General features: G+C 44.3%; 1 protein-coding gene and 1 pseudogene across 1 annotated transcript in view; both read right to left on the bottom strand.

The window, feature by feature from the left end:
• Positions 1–23,963, bottom strand: part of ASH1L (ASH1 like histone lysine methyltransferase) — a 198,058-nt gene that overhangs the window by 35,134 nt on the left and 138,961 nt on the right. The window contains 6 exon segments of the mRNA XM_032591884.1: positions 427–460; positions 463–534; positions 652–659; positions 661–695; positions 2,326–2,399; positions 10,224–10,328. Coding sequence (XP_032447775.1) covers positions 427–460; positions 463–534; positions 652–659; positions 661–695; positions 2,326–2,399; positions 10,224–10,328 — 328 coding nt within the window.
• Positions 13,587–23,442, bottom strand: LOC115505508 (annotated as a pseudogene).

Genomic DNA, 23,963 nt, shown 5'->3' with positions numbered 1-23,963 from the left:
AACTGGCTTATATTAGGGTATGAGGGTGGGAATCTCACGATGGGATCAGTGCCCTTACAGGAGGAGGACCAGAGAGCTCTCCTCCGTGAGCACACACTAAGGAAAGGCCACGTGAGCACACAGGCAGAAAGTGGCTGTCTATAAGCCTGGAAGTGGGTCCTCACCAGACAGCAAATACTTGCATCTTGACCTTGGACTTCCTAGCCTCCAGAACTGTGAGAAATAAATTTCTGTTGTTTAAGCCACCAGGTCAATGGTATTTTGCCGTAATAGCCAAGTAGGTTAAGACAGCCCATCAAGTAGGTTTTATGTATCTTATGCAACTTCATGAGAGCAATTCAAAGAGCTTATTTAACTTTTCCCTCCAAATGAAGTGTCCTAGGTCTTGAAGCCTGTGCTTTTAGAGAAATCAATTTAGTACAGTACCTATTGAGACAGTCATCCACACAGCCCTTCCTGTATCATCATCTGGCTTCTTACAGTTACAGGTGGTGGCCTCGTAACCAGAAAGGGGTTTGACATCAACGTAGACATCTTGAGAGAAGACAGCAAAGAGTAATTTGTAAACATATAAGATCATTTTTTAAGTGCCCAGGCCAAGAAGAACATTGATGGTATGACGGCAGAAAAAATAGCTCCCAAGTTACTCACTTGAACGATTTTTTATATAGTGGGACATCTGGCTTTTTGTATAGCTAGAAGAAAAAAAAAGAAAAATCCTGATATAGCATTTAACTTCAAATGCCAGGCCAGCATCAATCACTAAAACACAAGAAATTATCCATGTGCCCTGCTCCCATGGGAATATTTAAAAGATTTTCTGGGTTGTGTGTATCTGAGGGAAATTCTTGGTGTGATCACTTTTTACCCTGAAATAAAAAGTGACTTACTAGACTAGAGGAGGGTGAGGTGAGAGAGAAGCGGATTCACACAACAGAAGAAAACGGTAAACACTTTAATGAAAATGCGTTTTCAATTATAAGCTTCTTTAGCATGTTTTAGACTTAAACAAAAATTGCTTAAGGCTTGATTTGCCTTTATGAAAAGAAAGGAAAAGTTGCACAGAGCTTGTTGAGATGGTCTTGGGGAATACATGGAATTTAAAAAGATGAGCACCCTGACCTTTTCAGGGTGGGTATTCCAGAAAAACACATTTCACATTTTAATTAAGGCAATTAATTTAGTGAATAAAGGGGAGAGGGAAGGCAGGAAATAAAGCTTTCATACTGCAATGAAGAAAATAAACTTGAAAAAAGTTTACGTATTTATTTCGAGAGAGAGAGAGAGAGAGAGAGAGAGAGAGAGAGAGAGAGAGACAGACAGAGTGCAGCAGCAAGCACAAGGCAGGGAGGGAAGAGAGAGAGAGGAGAAAACCCCAAGCGGGCTCCGCACTGTCAACGCAGAGCCCGACGCGGGGCTCCATCCCACAAGCCATGAGATCTGGACCTGAGCGGAAACCAAGAGGCGGCCGCTTAACCGACAGAGCCCCCCAGGTGCCCTAAGAGAGGGTGTGTTAACCTGTAAGAGAAGCCCCACCATCACTTTTCAGTGGGGATAGTCAGAGCATTGTCTCCTTCATGGTTATGAACTCTGACACAAATGTCTAACATATCGATCCTCCCAGACTGAAGAGAGGTCACCAGAGAAGAGAATGTAGAGAAGGTCCATTGCTTCTGGCTTTCCAAAATTAAACTCTGGTGGAATCTGGGCAAAGCTCAGGAGTCTATTCATCACATTTGCATGACTCTTTTCCACTGCTGCTTTCAACATGGGGCCGGGGGCTCCAGCTCACCACAAACATTACTGGGGAAACTTTCCAGTTAGGGCAAAGGAGAGAAAAGAAAGCACTTTCCCACTTTTAGTTCCCCATTTAAAGATCTGTTAAAAGTACACGAGTGTTAAAACGTTTCCCTTGTTTCCTTTGGTAGAAGATCTCTTTTGTATGTGAAAAATAAATTCCAAACTGATGGGAAGGAGCCAACAAAAATAAAGCCTGAAATTTCTTAGTGCCGCTGGCAGTACATCTAAATTCTCCCGGGACCCGCATCAAACAGGATTCTTACAGAACCATCTCTGCTACCAGAATAAAAGTCCAGAATAATACAGAAGGTTGCCCAGGGAAGCAGGAACTCACTGCTATTCTGAAGTAGGAATACAGGCAAATAGGTCACATTAAATATGGATGCAAATTCATTTTCCTTAGTCCGTAACCTTCACGGGGACACTTCTCCATACGTCCTAAGATGAGAGTGTAACAAGGAGGCAGAGACAGAGACTTGCAGGCCCCCCTCCCCAGAACAAAACCTGTAAGATAGGCTCCTGTACCTGATTATGTTTCCACTGCCAAAGGATGTCATAGGGAAGCTGGAAGTCAATTCTCTTTTGCCTTAGATACTTTCCTGAAACAAAAAAATACTATCAATTTCAGTATCTGTTCATACAAAGGGTCAAACAGCCACAAGGTCTAATACACACGGACTAGGAAAATAAAGATTTAGTTTCTAATTTTATAGATTTTTCCATCACAGATTTTGAATTTTAGCTACACTTCTCCAGCATGCTTCATGTGGTGTCTGCTGAAGATCAATTTTAATAGTAGCCTATATGAAACCTCATACCAAAAAAGACACAGGTCATTATGAAGCAAACCGAAAACTGAGAACTGTTCGCTTATTAAAATCATTTCCTAGAGCATCTGGCGTCTGTTCTCCATTATCATAAATAACCTAAGATGGTCTGTAAAAATGGGAAGTGTAAGAATTTTCTAAAACAGGAGTCCCTGAATTTAAATAACTCAAGAGTATTTACATTCCAATTTATGATCTGTTAACACTTTTTCCGCTCTCTAGCAGAACAGTCCTTCTATTGAAAGTCAAAAGGCCCTTTCTGCTTTGAAGAGGCTGCTTCTATTTCCTTGCTCTCTGACTTTTCTGTCCTCGAGGGGACTCATCCGCGCAGGAACTACAAGCACTTCTCCGTCACCTGGGTGTTCGTCCCATCACTGTCTCCGGACCAGCAGTTCGCGGACACTCTGCTGATCCCGAGGGACTCGAGGGGGAAAGACTGCCTTCACGCCACGAAGTACTCCGAGTCTACTGCCCCCCCAGTCGTACGGAGGCACGTGCCGGCTCGCCACGCGGCCATCCGCACTAACGGGGAAGGCGATGGTGGGTACAAGTGCTGGCATCTTAGCAGGAATTCAGGCAAGTGGCACAGAACTGGACTAGGACAATGAGACGACTGGAAATGAGCCAGGCCGCAGCATAAAAACATTAAACATCGTGAGCGCCTTCGATGAAGTCATGAAAATTCTGCGAAACGCTGACCCGCGAGTCAGAAACCGTAACGTCCTGCACGGCGCAACAGAAGTGCGCATCCTTGACGGCTGTGTCCAGGAAACACACGTGCGCAAACGCAACGGCGAGCGGGGCTAGCCTCTTCCGCGCGGCACCACCTGTCCTTGGACAGATGACCGACAAGCTGTGGCTGTTCGGACTCGGGAACTGAAAATGAGCGAAGTGAGCCGGTTACTTCAGAAACAGCTGAAAGGGTCTGTTTTCAGCGATAAAATTTGAGCGTGAACGTTGTTGGTGTTTTGGAAAACTCGTGGCGACTATCATGCGAGTCTTTAGAACTGCAACAAAATTCTCCTCGTGAAGTAAGTGGCAAGATTAACAAATGCGAATGGTTTTGGATACACACAGGGAATGGAAGAACAATACAATTCAGTGAATTCAGAACCGTTTTACTGGCCAATGCGTGAAGCAATAAAGTCACACACGGGTAACAAACCCATTTATTTTTATGAAAAAAAAAATTCTTTTTTTCAAGTTTACTTATTTATCCTGAGAACGGCAGAGGCAGCACAAGTCGGGGAGGGGCAGAGAGAGAGAGAGGGAAGCGGAGAATCCCAAGCAGGCTCTGCGCAGCCAGCACAGGGCCCGACGTGGGGCTCCAACTCACGAAACTGCAAGATGGTGACCTGAGCCGAAACCAGAAACCAAGAGTCGGACGCTTAACCGACCGAGCCACCCAGGTAAAAAACGCATTTAAATACCAAGAGAGACCAATCACTTTAATGTACCAGAATACAAGAAGTTCATCAATATTCATACTCCACATTATAATTCACCTTTAAGGAACAATTACGTTTATATTTTTGCTACGGTGTCAAAGAAGAATTATCTGAAATTATTAAAATATTCTTTTTTTTTTTTTTTTTTTTTTAATTTTTTTTTCAACGTTTATTTATTTTTTGGGACAGAGAGAGACAGAGCATGAATGGGGGAGGGGCAGAGAGAGAGAGAGACACAGAATCGGAAACAGGCTCCAGGCTCTGAGCCATCAGCCCAGAGCCTGACGCGGGGCTCGAACTCACGGACCGCAAGATCGTGACCTGGCTGAAGTCGGACGCTTAACCGACTGCGCCACCCAGGCGCCCCTAAAATATTCTTATCTGCATGAGAACAGATCTCTTCATGTATTTGAACCACAGTAACATCCTAATAGATTGAATGCAAAAAAGATTAGAAAATCCAGATGTCTTACATTAAATCAGACATCAAAGAGATTTGCAAAAATGTGAAATAAAGTCACTCTTCTCATTAAATTTTTCTTTGGGAAAGTTATTTCTCATAAAAATGTTACTTATGCCAACATATAATGTGTAATGAGTTTATCGGACAGATCTGAGGATACAGCAGCACGGATTACAGGCGTATCTTGGGAGATCAGATGTGTGGAGTTAATATAACAATAATTTTGGGGTTATAGCTGGAGTCCACTTGTTGATAGGGAAGTGAAGCTGAATACCTACCTACAAAGTCTGCAGTGAAAAATGGAAACAACTTGAAGGTTTATCAAGAGGGGAAACTTTGGTACGTTAAAAAAATATTTTTTTAAACACTTATTTATTATTGAGAGACAGAGAGACACAGAGTGTGAGCAGGGGAGGGGCAGAGAGAGAGGGAGACACACACACAGAATCCGAAGCAGGCTCCAGGCTCGGAGCTGTCAGCACAGAGCTGGACGCGGGGCTGTGTGACCACAACGGGTGCTTAATAATTGCTTCTTGAAATTACTTAACAACAGAACTTTTACTTTTGCCTAACATTTATTGAGTATCGACTGTGTACCAGGTCCCAGACCAGGATTCTACACAAACTACCTCACATCTTCACCCTACAGACAACTCCACAATGTCTCCATTTACTGATTAAAAAAAACAACAACAAAAAAAACCAAACAAAAAAACCTGAGAATCAGAGAGACGAAGTCACTTTTCCAAGGTCACACAACTAACCCAGATTTTAGCTATGTACCAGATTTTTTCTTTTTCTTTTATTTAAGAAAAAAATTTTTTAACGTTCATTTATTTTTGAGAGAGACAGAGACAGAGCATGAGCGTGGGAGGGGCAGGCAGAGAGAGAGAGAGAGAGAGAGAGAGAGAGAGAGAGAGACAGAATCCGAAGCAGGCTCCAAGTTGTCAGCACAGAGCCCGACGCGGGGCTTGAGCCCACAAACTGTGAGATCATGACCTGAGCTGAAGTTGGATGCTTAACTGACTGAGCCACCCAGGCGCCCCTGTACTGTTTCTTAATAACAATACAAATATAATTTTTAAAAAGTCAAAATTGGTCCCCAGAAATAGTACAAACCCCTTAATGTGAAGGATTAACTCCTTTCTTTGCCAGCAGTATCTGGTATGTTTTCTGAAGGGTGTGTACAAGAGTGAAGGAGAATCCAGTAAGTTATGCATTTTTTAAAAGAATACTTTTTCGCTAAGAAAGCATCCATATCCTGCACATCCACTTCATCCAACCTCAAAGACATAATTTTCCCACAGTCCAACATCTTGACTTTTGCTCGCAATGAATTTCCATAGATGTATTAAAAAAGAGGGGTGCCTGGGTGGCTCGTTGAGCGTCCGACTTCGGCTCAGGTCACAATCTCTTGGTTCGTGGGTTCGAGCCCTGTGTTGGACTTTGTGCTGTCAGTGCAAGGCCTGCTTTGGATCCTCTATCTCAGTCTCTGTGCTCCCAACCACCCCCCCCCCCCGCCCCCTTCACATGCTCTCAAAAATAAATAAAAAACATTATAAAGAGAGAGAGAGAGAGAGAGAGAGAGAGAGAGAGAGAGAGAGAGAGACACGACAGGTCCCAAATGGAGTCACTTGGGTTAAGCCAAGTCACCACACCAGGGCTTGCTCTCTAACCTAACAGCTGTTTACATCTTCTCCAGAAATACAGTCTTAACGGGTCAGCACCAATGACAAAATCTGCTACACAGATGGTTTTCCAGATCCCCCTAAGGAACATGAGGTGAGCTGCCCTTTCCTTACCCCTCCCCCCTTCTGCCTTTCTGTGCAGCTCCTGGGAGCAACCGTCCACTTGCTGGGTGGGATGTGTTGTGGGACGAGGCCAGGGACCTCTAAGTTCGTTCGGATGAATCCCGGTGCCTTTCCTGGCCCGATCTGTGTCCCTCCCCTCAGTCCCCACCCTGAGAGCCGGAGGAAGAAATGATGGCACACTCTTCTGTCCTCCAACATCTCTGAAACCACAGCCGGTGATTCACTTCTAAGAAGTGAGACCTACCTGAACGATTTCCTTAACCAAATTCTGCTAGAGATGATACCTCAGCAGAAGCTAGTCAGGAAAATCTCATTTAAAACAGTGATTCTGTAGCTAACCCGCATTTTAAAACTGGGGGAAAAATCACTTTATAGCCATGTGAAAATTAGATGAAATCACATCTTTTGTGGATTTTTCTTACTGTGTGCTAAAGCCTTGAGATCTCAAGTACTGCCACTGATCGCTAGGGAAGGAGCAAAGAGATCCTTTTCTCTTTGAAAGAAAACGGAATTTGTGCAACAAAGTCATTTTAAAGAGGAGACTTGTTACAAAAGCTCTGAAGTCTGTGCTGACCTTGAAATCTAACGGGGGAAGTCGCGATGATTTCCTTTCATAACATCAATCCTAACACGAAGAGGAATGGAGGACTCAGAACATCACTGCAAAGCCTAGTTGTTAATGAGGCAGCCGGCAGGCGAGGAGCTCAAAGGAGAGGGGGCTACTCAACAGACAGGAGAAAGAGAACTTCCTTTTCAAGAAGAGATCTTAAACTATGACGAAAACTTGGCATTTTTTAAATAAAATGGCGGGCTTCAGATGAAGCCGTTTGCTTATATATAACCTGAGTACTGAATTGTAACATCACTTTACAAACAGATAAGAATTATTCATTTCCTCTGTTATCCTGTGTAAATGGCTCTGGTATTCTCTCCCAAGAAAACTGTAGCAGGGGCCCCTGGGTGGCTCAGTCGGTTGAGTGTCTGACTCTTGATTTCAGTTCAGGTCACGATGCTGGGGTCGTGGCATCGAGCCCCACGTGGAGCTCTGTGCTGAGTGTGGAGCCCGCGTGGGATTCTCTCTCTCTCTCTCTCTGCCCTCCCCACTCGCATGCGCCCTCTCTGCTGTAGTGGGTCACTGAAAGGCATAGTATTATCAGTGGAGTGTGGACCATTTAGGAGATTATAAATAATGATCAAAGGTATTTACAGGAAACTGTTTAAATTTCACTAAAGAAGACACTAGGATTCAAGTTTTTGGTTTTGTCAGCCTGAGGAAAAAGAAGTGAGACCCAGAAATATAGGGATAGTGTGATCCCCCCAGTGGAAAACTGCCAGCCCCAGAGGCAAGGATCTTCGTCTGTGTTGCTTACGGGTGTATCCCAAGCAGGTAGGAAACTGCCTGATCAAACGACAGGCAGCGCTGAACAAGTGTTTTTGGAACGGACGGACGCAGAGGTGTCTTCTGAGGAACAAACACCGAGGGACTGCACCAGCTGTCAGGCGGCACCACCCGTCCCCACAGTGTGTATGGTTTTTTTTAGTAAGTTTTTTTTTTTTTAATTTTTTTTTTCAACGTTTTTTATTTATTTTGGGACAGAGAGAGACAGAGCATGAACGGGGGAGGGGCAGAGAGAGAGGGAGACACAGAATCGGAAACAGGCTCCAGGCTCTGAGCCATCAGCCCAGAGCCTGACACGGGGCTTGAACTCACGGACCGCGAGATCGTACCTTGCCTGAAGTCGGACACTTAACCGACTGCGCCACCCAGGCGCCCCAGTAAGTTTTTATCTTAATAACCCGGTGCTCATCACAAGTGCTCCCTTAATCCCCATCATCCCACTGCTTCTTGAATTCTACTCTTCCTAAGCAGTTTCTTCTTTCTTTCTTCCTGCCTGGCATTCTAATTAATTTCCCCTGGTTTTATTGAGATAAAATTGACAGGCATCACTGTACGTGTTAAAGATGTACAGCACAGTGGACTCGCTTTCATATACTGCGAAGTGATGACCATATAGAAGTTTAGTGTCCACGAGGCATTTCTTACAGATACGGTAACGAGGAAGCAGAAAAAAGACAACACTTTTTTTTTTTTCCTTGTGAGGACAACTCTTAGGATTTACTCTCTTAACCTATAAGTCTTCCGATCCAGCAAACAGTAGTGTTAAGCACAGTCATCAGTCTGTACAGTATATCCTCGATACTTACTTATCTTGTAACTGGAGTTTACACCTTTTGACCACCTTTCTCCTAATACCCTCCCCACCTCCCTTTGCTTCTGGTAACCACAAATCTGACCCACTTTCTTTTCTTTTTTTTTCTTGAACAGATTTTGCGCTGTTATTATTCTTTATTTTTAAGTAATCTCTAGACCAACGTGGGGCTTGAATCTACAACCCAGAGATCAAGAGTTGCTTGCTCCCCTGACTGAGCCAGCCAGGTGCCTCTGATCTCCTTTTCTAGGAGTTTGTTTTGCTTTCGTAGATCCCAACGAGGTTACACCGTATTTGTCTTTCTCTGTCTGACTTATTTCATTTCGCATAATACCCTCAGGGTCCATCCGTGTTGTCACAAATGGCAGGATTTTCTTTTTCTCTTTTCTTTCCTTCTGTCCTTTCCTTCCTTCCTTCCTTCCTTTTGTTTTCTTTCCGTTTATTTTTAACACAGCTGAGTAATATTCATTGTATGTATATGCTTCCCTCTTCTTTATCCATCATCCCTCCGACTCTTAGGTTGTTTCCATGTCTTGGCCATTGTAGATAATGCTGCTATGAATATGGCGGGGAGGGCACAGCAGATATTTTTTTGAGTTAGTGTTTTCATTTCCTTTGGATATATATCCATAAATGGAATTGCTGGATCATTTGATTGTTCTATTTTTAGTTTTTCAAGGATCCTCCATACTGTTTTCCATAATGGCTGTACCAGCACAATTTCTTAAACACAACCAGCTTCCTCTTGCTTTCACATTCTCATGTGTCATTTCTCCCACCTAAAATTGAATCCTTTCCACCAAACTAAGCCATTTGCCTCATTCTTTCTATTTCAAGTAATCTCTACACCCAACGTGAGGCTCGAACTCACAACCCTGAGATCAAGAGTTGCATGCTCCACCAACTGAGTCGGCCAGGTGTCTGTTGCCTCATTCTAACCCTTACTGAAAACTCTGTAATTCTGGGGTGCTGGGTGGCTCAGTCGGTTGCGTGTCCGACTCTTGATTTCAACTCAGGCCATGATCCCAGGGTCATGGGATCGAGCCCTGTGTTGGGCTCCGTGCTGCGCTTAGGATTTTCTCTCTCTCTGCCCCTTTCCCCTGATCTAATTAAAAAAAAAAAAAAAAAAGTCTGTAATTTTAACATAGTTATCATAAACAATCATATTCAACCCTGATTACTAGAGCTGTTCTCTTGTATATGGTTGTTAATGTAATTAAGCTTATCAGTCTTTTCCAGTGGTGTTTATACATTTTGTGGTCTTCTGTGTCCATGTCATAAAGATATTCTATTTATCATGTATCTGATAATTCATATCCAGATATATACAGGACTCCTAAAGCTCAAAAACAAGGAATGAATGACTCAACTCAAAAGTGGACAAGGACTCGAATACACATTTCACTAAAGAAGACATACAAATGGCCAAAACGGACATGAAGAGACGCTCAACATCACTAGAGGGGAAATGCAGATCAAAACCGTATGAGATCACCACTTCACGCTCGTCAGGATGGTTATCATGAAAAATAACGGAAAATGACAAGTGTTATTGAGGATGTGGGGAAACTGAACTCTCAAGAATTGCTGGTGGGGATATAAAATCGGTGCAGCCACTGCGGAAAATAGCACGGCAGTTCCCGAAACATTAAGTATAGACTTACCAAAGGATCCAGCAAGTCCACTTCTGGGTATACGTACAAAAGAATCGAAAGCAGGGTCCTCAACAGAGAATTGTAAACCAACGTTCACAGCACCATTATTCACAACTGCAAAAAGGTGGAAACAACAGAGATGTCCGTCGGCGGATGAATGCGTCAACAGGGCACGGAGTGCGTGCACACACACAGAGGAGTGTTGTTCAGCCTTGAAAAGGAAGGAAAGTCTCCTCCACGCCAGAACACAGAAGAACCTTGCGGCCGTCACGCTACGTGAACTATGGTAGGCACAAAAGGACAAACAGTGGAAGGCCCCACCGTACGAGGATCCTAAAACAGTCAAATTCATAGCAGTAAGAAGAACCGCGGTGGTTGCCAGGAGCCGAGGGAACGGGCAATAATTATTTAATTGGCACAGAGTTTCCATTTGGGATGACGAAAAAGTTCTGGACAGCGTTGGGGTGATGGCCGCGCGGCAGTATGAATGTACTTTACGTCACTGAACCTTACAATGAAAAGTGGAAATGCAAGATGCAAATCCTAAGTTACACATAATTTACTACAAGAAAGATAATGTATCAGAAACCACTGTATGCTTTAAATGGGTGAATTGGAGGATATATGCATTATGCCTCAACAACTTGTTAAAAATACAGCAGTGTCAATTTTTTTGCCTCATTTGTTATTTATTAAAAAGTTACACAGAAGACTCAAAGGAGAAGGAAAGCCGTTAAGTTTACTTACTGTTCTTTCTGCCCTCCTGAGGTTCCAAGGTCCCTTCTTTATTTCTTTTCTTTTTTAAAAAAATGTTTATTTACTTTGAGAGAGGGAGAGCACAAGCAGGTGAGGGGCAGAGAGAAAGGGAGAGAGAGAATCCCAAGTAGGCTCTGACCATCAGCGCGGAGCCCGACGCAGGGCTCGAACCCATGAACCGTGACATCATGACCCGAGCCGAAATCAAGAGCCGGATGCCTAACCAACTGAGCCCCTCCGGGTGCCCCTGTTTCTTTTCTGTTTAGAGAACTTCCTTTCTTTACACACGGGGCAAGTCAACTGGCAGCACACTCTTTTAGGTCTAGGAGTGCTTTGACTCCCACTTAATTCCCGCAGGGTTACTTTTGCTGGGTGTGGCATCTGGGCAGACGGTCTCTCTTTCAGCGCTTGCACTGTAGTGCCACCTGCACGGATTCGCACGAGCAACCACTGCCGCCCGAGCTGTCTCACCTCCGTAGGTCGGTGGGGACCCATTTCTCTCTCGCGGATGTAAAGCTGCTCTGTGTTCAGTGAGTGGGCTGAAATGGGACGACCCTGTCTCAGCAGGGATCTCCCGCACGGCGTCCTGTTGGGTGTGACCCTCTTCCTCAACCAGTCGTTTTGTGTCTTCCGCCAAATCTGGGAAACCTTTAGCCACTGTTCATACAAGCGTTTTTTCTTCTCCGCCCGTCTTCTCTCCATCCAGCACACCGAGAATACCAATTTCGCTTTTGTCATGATCCCGTAGCCTCTGTGGTTTTTTTTTTTTTTTTTTTTTTAGTGTCTACTTTCTCCTTTGTTCAGGTCAGACATCTTCCATCACCTGGTCCACGATTCTTAGGTCTCCTCACCTTGCTGCCGAGCACACCCCTAAGCTTTTGTTTCAGTTACTGCGTCTTTCAATTCTAAAATTCCTATTTGGTTTTTCTTTATGTCTTCGATTTCGTTGCTGAGGCTTCAACTTCTTTTCATGTTTCAAGCATATTCATAATTGCTTGTTGAACTGTCTTTTTTTTTTTTTTTAATCTAACTGCTTTAAAATTTTTGTCAGGTAATTCTAACATATTGGTGTTGGCATATACTGACTGCCTTGAAAAAACTTTTTTGATGTTTATTTTCGAGACAGAGAGAGTGAGGGAGGAAGAAAGAGACAGAGGGAGAGTGTGTGTGCGAGTGGGGGAGGGACAGAGAGAGGGAGACACAGAATCCAAAGCAGGCTCCAGGCTCTGAGCTGTCAGCACAGAGCTCAAGGTGGGGCTTGAACCCATGAGCTGTGATATCATGACCTGAGCCAAAGTCGGATGCTTAGCTGACTGAGCAACCCAGCTGCCCCTTGACTGTTTTTTAAAATTCAGTCAAAGGGGGTGGCTCAGTCAGTTAAGAGTCCAGCTCTTGATATCGGCTCAAGTAACGATCTCATGGTTTGTGAGACTGAGCCCTGTGTTGGGCTCTGTACTGGCAGCGTGGAGCCTGCTTGGGATTCTCTCTCCGCCCGCCCCCCCCCCCCTTATTCTCTCTCAAAATAAATACATAAACATTCTAAAAAGTTAAAAAAAATTTTCAGTTTAACATCTCCCTGGTTCTCAGTATGACATATGATTTTTTTCCTCTTGGCTTATTTTTTTAATTTTTTTCTTTTTAAAGCTTATTTATTAAACCTCAGATAGAGAGAATTCCAAGCAGGTACTGTGCAGAACCCTGATGTGGGGCTCGATCCCACAACCATGAGATCACACCCTGAGCCTAAATCAAGACTTGGACACTTAACCGAATGAGCCACCCAGGGGTCCCTGACATAGGAATTTCAGTTTAAACCTAGATATTTTCTGTATTAAGTTACCAGGTTCTGGATTTTACAAAAACCTTCTATTTTGGCTGGCTTTTTCCACAACTGCTCCTGGAACCTGAGTGTTGCTCCTGGTCACTGCTAGGGGATGGTGGGAGTTCTAGTTTCCCACGCAGCATCCCCCAACACCATGGTGGGAGTGGCCATGTCACTACTAGTGACGGTAAAAGTCCTGACTCGTATTAGCCTTCCTCTGACATTGCACAGGTCACGGGCCAGGGAGGGATGCCTTCGTACTCCCAGGCGGGCATGGAAGTTGAGGCTCCCCACTTGGCACCTGCTGGTGAGAGTGTGGGCAGCGGAATGTTTTTTTTTCTGTGCCATTTGACTAGAGTTTGGAGGATACTGCCTAAAAGTTTTCTGTCTTGCTAGGTTGCCCCTTTCCCTTTCTTTTGGCTACGGAAAGCAGGCATCTTTTTGCTTGCTTTGTTTCTGCCCAGTGGCGTTTCCAGGTCGCTAGCTTTCTCAGCTTCAAGTTTGGGATACAGGAGGTAGAAAGAAGACTCAGGGAACTCATCACCATGAACTTCCTCAGTCCTAAGGTCCCTAGTTGGTCCGCCTTCTTCTCTCCACCTCTTTCTGGAGGACATAAGCCAATTGTACTGTTCGTCATTACATTATACAAAAATCGAGGAGCAATAGAGTTTACAGAAAGAAAGAGATTAACAGTAAAAAAGAGGGCAATGCAACTACTTTGCATCTGCTTTATTTTCCACGGTGCTCAGATGAAAACCATCTCAAAGTGTGTGTGTGTCTGGTTTAAGAGTAGGCTTGTTCCCTGGCCAGAGGCTGCCATAAACTTGAGATGTTCAACATCTTGTCTTGTTTGCTCTACTGGCTCTTGACACAACCTTTCAGATCTTTGAGGAAAGTAACGTATTCCTGGTGCTCGAGGGCTGTGCTCACCTGCAAAAGTGTTGTCCGACTGCCCTCCCTCCCAACCCTGGTTGGCCAGAAGATCCAGCTGGTGTCATAACGGTCCAGGCCAGGGAGTCGGTGGTGAGCATGTAACTTGTGTCCTTTCACTCAGACTCGACAACGGACTGATGTTGTCCGCTCACCTCTCTGACGGCCAAATGTCACTGCCGTCCTCCTCTTCTTGCCCACCTCATCTTCTGGGTAGGGACAGTCCAGTACCAGGCCCTTCTTGCCACCGTTCTTACCTTCCACCACAGAACTGGGAATGGACATCAGTTCAGGCTCCTGTTCTTCCACCTTCTGCCCTCGGGAGGGCTCTTCCCCCATCAAACGCTGCTGGGATGCTGTTGTTCATGTTGAAAGTCACAGTCATCTTTTCTCCGGAAACTTTCCACACTAATTTGGTTTCTATCCCATCCACTTCCAGCTCCCAGGCCCCAGACATCTTGGGGAGGGACCTATGCTTCTAGATCTTCTTTTCCTCCTTATTCACATCATTCAGGAACTCAAGCAAGCTTTGCGTCCGTGGGTGTTCAGCGGTGCCACAGCCAGAAGGCCCGCGGGGGAGCAGGAGGTCCACGTGCGCTCGGACCAGCGCCAAGGGCCCGGGTGCAGGAGTGGCAGGGTGGGCGCAGAGCCTGGCAACCGTGGAGCCCAGCGTGGGGCACGGGGCACAGCTGAGGCCCAGGGAGGCAGCACCCTGGCAGTGGACTTTCTCCCCCTTTTAGTTGCTGGCCAATAGCCCACCATATGAACACACAGTTTGTTAATCCGCCCTATTGCTGGGGTCCTGGGCTGTCTCCAGCTCACGGCACCATGGATGAAGCTACTATGCACACTCTTACACACGTATGTATTGCGTATGTACGTTTAAGTCTAGTTTTACAAAAGCTGCCATGTTTTAAAAATAAGTTGTACCATTTTACTCTGCCACAGTTGTTTATAAACAACCTGGTTGTGCCAACACATTGTGGTTTTAATTTGCATTTCTTTGATGAGTTATGGTGCTGAGTATTTTTCACGTGTTTATTGGCCTGTGTATGTTTCCTCTGGTAAAGTGTTCAAATCCTCACTTTAAAATTGGGTTGTCGGGGCGCCTGGGTGGCGCAGTCGGTTAAGCGTCCGACTTCAGCCAGGTCACGATCTCGCGGTCCGTGAATTCGAGCCCCGCGTCGGGCTCTGGGCTGATGGCTCGGAGCCTGGAGCCTGTTTCCGATGCTGTGTCTCCTTCTCTCTCTCTGCCCCTCCCCCGTTCATGCTCTGTCTCTCTCTGTCCCAAAAATAAATAAAAACGTTGAAAAAAAAATTAAAAAAAAAAATTGGGTTGTCTTCTTTTTTTTTTTAAATAAATATATTTGTAGGAGTTACGTATTCAGGACACATACAATTTATGAGTATGTTCTCCCAGTTTGTGCTGTGTCTGTTTCTTTGTGAGATGGTGTCTTGTGACGGATATGCTCCCATCTGGTCAGCGTGTCAGCTTCCGGCGCTTTGTTCAGCGCTTACTGCTTACTGGGCTCCATCCGAGCAACGTTTGGTTACCTGCAGGTCACGAAGGTATGTTCCTATACTTTCTTCTAGAAGTTTTACACCTCCTGTTATGGTTAAGCTTTTATGTTTAAGTCTGTGATGTGTGCCGAATCCAGTCTGTAGGAGCTGTGAGGTTGATGTCAAAGTTTAATTTTCTTCACATGAACATTTCCCTGTTCCGGCACCATTCGTTGCAGGGCATTGTTGCCCACTGGATTGCTTTGATGCCTGTGTCCAAATTAAATGACCACAAAGGTGTGGGTCTATTTCTGGGCTATCTACTCTGTTCCAGAGATCTATTTTGATGTCAGTTTATTTTATATTTTACTTATTTTTTAAAAAGTTTACTAATACTTTTAAGTCGGCTCCACCCCCAACATAGGGCTCGAACTCACCACCTCAAGATCAAGAGTCGTATGCTCACCAACGGAGCCAGGCAGGTGCGCCTCTAATGCCAATTTTAAGTCTAAACTGTTTTATGGCAACTCATGCTTTTTAAAACTTTATTTATTTTGAGAGCAAGAGAGAACGAGAGAGAGAGAGGTCGGTCATGTACGCTTGCAAGCAGGGGAGGGGCAGAGACAAAGAGGGAGAGAGAATTTCAAGCAGGTTCTGTGTTGCAAAAGGGAGCCCCACTTGGGGCTCAATCTCACAAACCGTGAGATTGTTTACTGGAGGTGAAATCAAGAGATGACGCTTAACAGGGGTGCCTGGGTGGCTTAGTCAGTTGAGCGTCTGACTTCGGCTCAGCTCATGATCTCGCAGTTGATGAGTTTGAGCCCTGCATCAGACTTGCTGCGTTCAGTGCAGAGCCTGCTTTGGATCTTCTGTAACCACCCCCCCCTCCCCCCGCCCCACTTGCTCTCTCTCTCTCACAAATATAAACAAACGTTAACAACAACAAAAAGATCACTTTGCAATCTCCACATAATGTTTAGACAATCAGCTTATCGGGGGGCCTGGGTGGTTCAGTTGGTTAAGCATGTTGACTCTTGATTTCAGATCTCATGGTTTGTGAGTTCGGGCCCCACACTGGGCTCTGTGTTGACAGTGAGCACACTGCGTGGGATTCTCTCTCTCTCTGCCCCTGCCCTGCTTGCACACTCTCTCTAAATAAACACTGAAGAAAATCGGCTTATCAATTTTTACAGAAAAGCCTACTGATAGTATAATCTACATTGCACTGAAGTAATAACAATGGAGGCTCCCCATCTCTAATTGTGGCATTTTCTCCATTTACTTAGGTCTTCGTTCATTTCTCCAATAAATGTTTTAATTTTCAGTATAAAGTTCTTGCCTATTAGATAAATTTATTTCTAATTATTGTGTTAAGTTTTTATTTAATTTTTTTTTAGCAATTCGTGCACCCAACATGGGGCATGAACTCATGACCCAGAGGTCAAGAGTTGCAACTGAGCCAGCTGGGTGCCCCTCTGATTACTTTGGTTTCATTACACTACTACACATGGTTTAAAAAAATTTTTTTTTAAATGTCTATTTATTTTTGACAGAACGAGAGAGAGAGAGAGAGACAGAGCACGAGTGGGGGAGGGTCAGAGAGAGAGGGAGACACAGAATCTGAAACAGGCTCCAGGCTCTGAGCTGTCAGCACAGAGCCCGACATGAGGCTCGAACTCACGAACCGTGAGATCATGACCGGCGCTGAAGTTGGACTCTTGGCCGACTGGCCCACCCAGGCGCCCCTACACATGCTTTAAAAAAAAAAATACTTTGTTTTTTAGAGTAGTTTTAGGTTCAAAGCAGTACTGAGCAGAAGGTACAGAGATGTCCAATGCACACACTGGCCCTAAGTGTCACCAACACTCTTCACTAGAACCGTGCACTGCTTAACAGCTGATGGGCCGGTACGGACACATCATCATCACTGTACCTTCTATGGCTTTGGAAAACTGTGTAATGACAGCTATCCACCATTACTGAATCATGCAGAATGGCTCCACTGACCTAAAAATCTCTGTGCTCTGCTGATTCATCCCTCCTGCCCAACCCGACACCATTAATGCCTCCACAGCGTTGCCTTTTCCACAGTGTCATATACTTGGAATCCTACAGAATGTTAGCCTTTTCAGATTGGCTTGTTTCACTTGTCATAATGATTCTAAGGTTCCTCAAGGTCTTTTCAAGGCTTGATAGCTCATTTCCTTTCAGTGCTGATAACATTCTACTGTCTGGCTGTACCAGTTTATCCATTCACCTGCTGAAGGACATCTCAGTTCCTTCCAAGGTTGGGCAGTTATGAACAAGATGGTTATAAAACATCTGTGTGCAGGTTACCGTGTAGACATTAATGTTCAATTCCTTTGGGTAAATATAACAAAGTGGAAATGTCGGATGGTATGGTGAGAGCCTGTTTAGTTTTATAGGAATACAACTGATTTTTATATAACGACTTTGTTTTCAGTAACCTTGCTCAACAATTGCAGTAGCTTTCTTGTGCATCTCTTTGGACTTTACGATTATGTGGTCTGCAAGCAGGAATAGTTTTACTTCTTCCTTCCTGGTCTTCATGACTTCTGTCATCTTCCCGCCTTACTGCACAGGCTAGAACATCCAGAAGAATGTGCAATAGTGTAGTGAGGGTGGACATTTTTACCTTCTTTGCAGTTTTAGGAGGAAACACTGAATATTTCACCATTAAGCGATGGGGTGGCTCAGTCAGTTAAGCATCTGACTTTGGCTCAGGTCATGATCTCATGGTTCATGGGTTTGAGCCCCACGTTGAGCTCTGTGCTGACAGCTCAGAGCCTGGAGCTTGCTTCGGATTCTGTGTCACCCTCTCTGTCTGTCCCTCCCCCCCTCATGCTTAATGTGTCAAAAATAAATAAACATTAAAATAAATAAGTTTTTTTAAATGTTTAAGGAAATCAGGATTGTTTCTCTCATTACACAAGTACATTTCAAATAAAATTTTACTTTTCACGACAAATACTTATTTATCAAAATGTGTATTATACCCTTAAATTTATATTCACTGCGTTAAATACAAAGTAAGCATCACTCTGTCCTCACAACTCAGGTTGAAGGTAGTCGCTACATACATGAAGATGGTAAAATGAAGAGTATGTGACTTGTTCAAGATCATCTGGCCACGAGAGTGCTGGACTGTGAGGGGTGTCCAGGCCCCCGAGACCACCTTCAGGTCTGCTGACTCACAGGACCAGTGCGTGGTCACGTTCCTGCTATACTTCATTACAGCAAAGGATACAAAGCAAAATCAGTAAAGGGAGAAAATGCACCGGCAAAACGGGGGCAGAAACAAGGCCCAAGTTTACCCAAGTTCTCCCCGCAGTGGGGTCACACAGGACATAATCTTTGCCAATATATGGGAAGAACACAACGTGTGAAATGTTTATCAAGGATGCTCATTACAAACTCAGTGCTCAAGGTTTTGATTGGTGGCTGATCATACAGCTACTCCTGTCTAGAATGTACCAGATTCCAGACTCTTCAAATGAAAGCAGGTGTTCAGCAGAAACCATACAGTGAATACACAGTGGGCACACGAAGACATTCGCATGCAGGAAAGTTTTGTATTGACAGGAAAATGTTAGATATTCAAGTTCCCAGATGCCAGCCAATGCCCAACCTTGCAAGCAGGCCTTTCTCAGAATACAAGTCTCAGGTCTGCTATTTTATTTTTTTTAATTAAAAAAAAAATGTTTATGTATTTTTGAGAGAGAGAGAGAGAGAGAGAGCGCAAGTGTCGGGGAGGGTCAGTGAGAGGGACACACAGAATCCGAAGCAGGCTCCAGCTCTGAGCTGTCAGCACAGAGCCCGATGCGGGGCTCGAACTCATCGAGTGTGAGATTGTGACCTGAGCTGAAGTCGGACGCTTAACTGACTGAGCCACCCAGGTGTCCCTTTTTTTTTTTAAAGTTTATACATTTTGAGAGAGAGCTTGTGTGCATAAGCAGTGGAGGGGCAGAGAGAGGGGGAAAAGAGAGAGGGGAAGAGCGTGGGAGGGAGAGGAGAAGCAGAGACAGAGGGGGACACAGAATCAGAAGCAGGCTCTGCACTGTCAGTGCAGAGCCCAACGTGGGGCTTGAACCCATGAACTGTGAGATCATGACCGGAGCCAAAACGAAGAGTCGGACGTCTAACCGACTGAGCCACCTGGGTGCCCCAAGGTCTGCTATTTAAGTCCATTTTGCACAGAAGGCCTATATTCTCTCCACTATCCCAAGATCTGGCAGAAGTCTGAACAGCTGGCAGTGACAACCAACAGGAGCGCCAGGAGGAATTCTGAAGTGTTTTCTGAGCTCAGCAAGAAAAAGTGTGGTAATATACTGAACAAGGACCCAGAGGTAATAGCTGTGTAGTAGGTAGCAGATTCTTGTCGAGAGAATTTTACTGTGAAAAACAATGTCAATTCAGAAATTATCTCTTATTAAGTGATTACTATGTGTTAGGTACTCTCCTTAGTATTTTACATACATTATTTTATTTAATATTCATATTAACTTCTATTTTACAATACAGAATCTGAAGCCTTGGGATGTGTCAGCTTGCCCAAGAGGCAGACTCTGAATTGTGGCCTGATGCCAGAAGCCAAATGTGAAACACCACATGTCTTCACATTTTTTGCTCCCACACGCCCCAGAAGAATTTTGAAAAACTATGAATCCCAGATTTTTTTTTCAGATTTCATTTTTAAGTAATTGAGCCCTTGATATGGGGCTTGAACTCATGACCCCTTGAGATCAAGAGTCACAGCTCCACCGCCTGAGCCAGCTGGCACCCCTCCCCTAACACGTTAAAAAAAAGTTTTAGTTTTTATTTATTTATTTAAAGAGAGAGAGACAGAGAGTGCACGCACACACAAGCGGGGGAGGGGCAGAGGGAAGAGAAAGAGAGAGAATCCCAAGCAGGCTCCAAACTGTCAGCACGGAGCCCCATGTGGGGCTCGAGCTCATGAACCATGAGATCACAACCTGAGCCGAAATCAAGAGTCAGACGCTTAACCAACTGAACCACCCAGGGGCCCCTATAGCATGTAACTCTTGATCTCGGTGTTAAGTTCAAGCTCCACGTTGGACACAGAGCTTACTTAAAAAATTATAAACAATGGGGCGCCTGGGTGGCTCAGTCGATTAAGCATCCGACTTCGGCTCAGGTCATGATCTCATGGTCTGTGAGTTAGAGTCCCGAGTCAGGCTCTGCGCTGACAGCTCCCTCTCTCTCTCTGCCCCTTCTCTGCTTGTGCTCTGTCCAAACCCCCTTCAAAAAAAAAAAAAGAAAAAGAAAAGAAAAAAAAATATATAAAAAATTTTTTATATATATATCATATATATATATCATATATATATATGATAAGATTAAAAAAAACCTATTGAAATGAGAATGATGGGGACTGAATTTAAAAAAATCAAGATTTTGGGACAACAGGCTGGGTCAGTGGAGCATGCAACGCCTGATCTCGGGGGTTGTGAGTTTGAGCCCCACGTTGGCATGTGGAGGAGATCAATTAAAAAAAAAAAAATAAAAAACCGTCTTATTGGTCGTTTCCTTGGAGAACTCTGATGCAACCAACACCATTTCAGAACCCTTCAGTCATCTCAAAACGATACTCTGTACCCATGAGCAGTCCCTCCCCACGCCTCCACCCTGGACCCTACGGAACAGTCATCTACCCCGTGTTTCTAGGTGTCTGCCTATTCCGGGCATTTCCTATAAACGGTCATAAAGCACATGACCCTCGCGACCGCCTTCTTTCCTACAGCATGGCGCTCGCGCGGCTCCCCGGTCTCGTCACCGCCAAGTAAGCCCCGCGGGATGGGCAGGCCACGTCTTGTGAATCCACTTACCCACTGACGGGAAACGTGGGTTGCGGCTGCCTTTCGGCTGTCAGGAATACTGCCGCCGGGAACGCTTGTGTCTGCGTCTTGTGTGGACGTTTCTTCCCTTTCTCTTGCGTCTATACGTAGCCGCAGAATTGCTGGTCACGTGGTAACTCCACGGTTAACTTTTTGAGGAGCTGCCAAAATGTCTTCCCAAGAGGGCGGTACCAACAATTCCGAGCAACACTGCGTGAGGGTTCCAGTTTCTTTGCAAACACTCCGGTCCTTTAATTAAAGCCCTCCTACTGGTGAGAGGTGCTTTCTTCTTACGGTTTTCATTTCCGTTTCCCTAATGACTAATGATATTGGGAGCATCTTTTCATGTGCTTATTGGCCATGAGCACATCCCTTATAGAGAAGTATCTACTCAAATAATTTACGCATTTAAAAAGCTGTGTTGTTTGTTTCTTTAGTATTGAGTCGCAACAGTTCCCTGTACGTATAGGTTTTTGGATACAAGTCTCTTAATTGATAAGATTTCCAAAGATTTCTTCCGTCCTGTGCATTGTTTTTTCAGTTTCTTGATCGTGGTTTTCAAAGTTTTAAATATTGACTAAGTTCAATTTGTCTGTCTGTTGTCATCGCCCAGGATTTTGGTGTTATAGCTAAGAAATTATTGCCTAATCCAAGGTCACGAAGATTTAAGCCCTATGTTTTCTTCAAGAGTTTTATGGTTTTAGCAGTTATATTGTAGTTGATGATCCATTTTGGATGAACTTTTTAAATGGTATGAGGCTAGAATCCAACTATCCAGTTACCATAGAACCATCTATTGAAAACATCATGCCTGGGGCGCCCGGGTGTCTTAGTTAAGTGTCTAACTCTTGACTTCAGCTCAGGTCCAGATGTCACGGTTGTGAGATTGAGGCCTGTATGCTCTGTGCTGGGCGTGGAGCCTGCTTGGGATTCTCTTTCTCCCTCTGTCCCTCCTCGGCTTGTGTGCATGTGCTCTTTATCAAAGGAAGGAAGGAAGTAAAAAGGGGAAAAGAGAAAGAAGGAAAGAAAGAGAGAGAGAAAGGAAGAAAGAAAGAAAGAAAGAGAGAAAGAGAGAAAGAAAGAGAAAGAAAGAAAGAAAGAAAGAAAGAAAGAAAGAAAGAAAGAAAGAAAGAGAAAGAAAGAAAGAAAGAAAGAAAGAAAGAAAGAAAGAAAGAAAGAAAGAAAGATCATGCTTCCCCCATTGAACTGTCATGGCATTCTTGTAAGAAATCAATCAACTACAGGGGCGCCTGGGTGGTCAGTTGGTTAAGCGTCTGACTTCAGCTCAGGTCATGATCTCAAGGTTCGTGAGTTCGAGCCCCTTGTTGAGCTCTGTGCTGACAGCTCAGAGCCTGGAGCCTGCTTTGGATTCTGGGTCTCCCTCTCTCTCTGCCCCTCCATCACTTGTGCTCTCTTTCTCAAAAATAAATAAATGTTAAAAAAATAGAAAAAAAAAAAACCCAACTGAATATAAATTTAAGGGTATAATATACATTTTGGTAAATATTTATCATGAAAAGTAAATTTTTATTTGAAATGTACTTCTGTAATGAGATAAACAATCCTGATTTCCTTAAACATTTAAAAAATGTATTCATTTATTTTAATGTTTATTTATTTTTGAGACAGAGAGTGTGAGCAGGGGAGGGACAGATACAGAGGGCGACACAGAATCCAAAGCAAGCTCCAGGCTCCGAGCTGTCAGCACAGAGCTCAACGCAGGGCTCGAACCCACAAACCGTGAGATCATGACCTGAGCTACAGTCAGATGCTTACTCGACTGAGCCACCCAGGCACCCCATCTTTAAACATTTGAAAATGAACATTATTTTCCATTTATTCATTCTGACTCTATCAGTGGTAAGATGCACTATTATTTTATCATATAACTACTTTATTCATATAATACAGCAAAGGCAGAGATGAACCCAGGTGTGGCGAACTCAAAGTCCTGCTCTTTGTTTACATGACACTGGAAATGACCCGTTCAGAACAAGTGACTGACCCACCACCCTATCCTAACCATACAAATACTATATGAATGACAAAATGGCAGTGTCAGGGAAAAAAAATCTGTCATCCAACAGCCTGATTTCAAACTCTGTTTCACAGGAAAAAAGACCTACTCCACTTGGGAAGATTCCTCCATTATTTACTCACTTTGCAGACCACTGGGTACAAATTAGTCTCAGACACTGAAGTAGGGACGCGGAGACAAAACCTTTATTTCAAGAAAAGGACTTCCATTCTGGATCTCTTAACCATGCTATGTGCCAGAAATGTGAGAGAAATATTGGCCTATTATTCTTCCCATTTTCCTTGGAGTGGACCAACATACCTTCATCCCCTTGAATCGTTAGAGCTTCATTCTAAGATTTAAGCTAGATCCCAGCCAGGACAAAACCAGTAAGACTAAAATGGTCATGTTTTCCTTCATTTATTTTTTTTAGGGGAGTTAGGGGACAGGGAGAATTCCAAGCAGGTTCCACACTCTGTGCAGAGCTCGATGCTGGTCTCGATCCCACGACCCTGGGATCATGACCCGAGCCAAAGGGTCAGATGCTCAATGGTCTGAGCCACCCAGGTGCCCGGAGTCATGTTTTCCTTTAATGGGACTTTTAAATTACTTCTTCCTTTCTAAGCCTATTGATCATTACCAGATTCTAGGAAACAGCTAAATCTGCTGAGAATCTGTTTCCACTGCGATGCCATAAGTAGTAAAAACAAAATGCTCTTTCAGAAGGACTTTGGCATGAATCCCAGAGAATGTGGAACTTCTTACCTTCATTAAGGTAACAGAATTAAACCTTGGAACTTTATGTTGCAGTTAAACCATTCTCCAGCCACCCAGCACAGAATAATTAA

Source organism: Lynx canadensis, chromosome F1 (assembly GCF_007474595.2).
Source record: "Lynx canadensis isolate LIC74 chromosome F1, mLynCan4.pri.v2, whole genome shotgun sequence".
NCBI lineage: Eukaryota > Metazoa > Chordata > Mammalia > Carnivora > Felidae > Lynx > Lynx canadensis.
The sequence above is the reverse complement of the archived record's forward strand: the minus strand, read 5'-3'. Positions and strand labels throughout refer to the sequence as shown.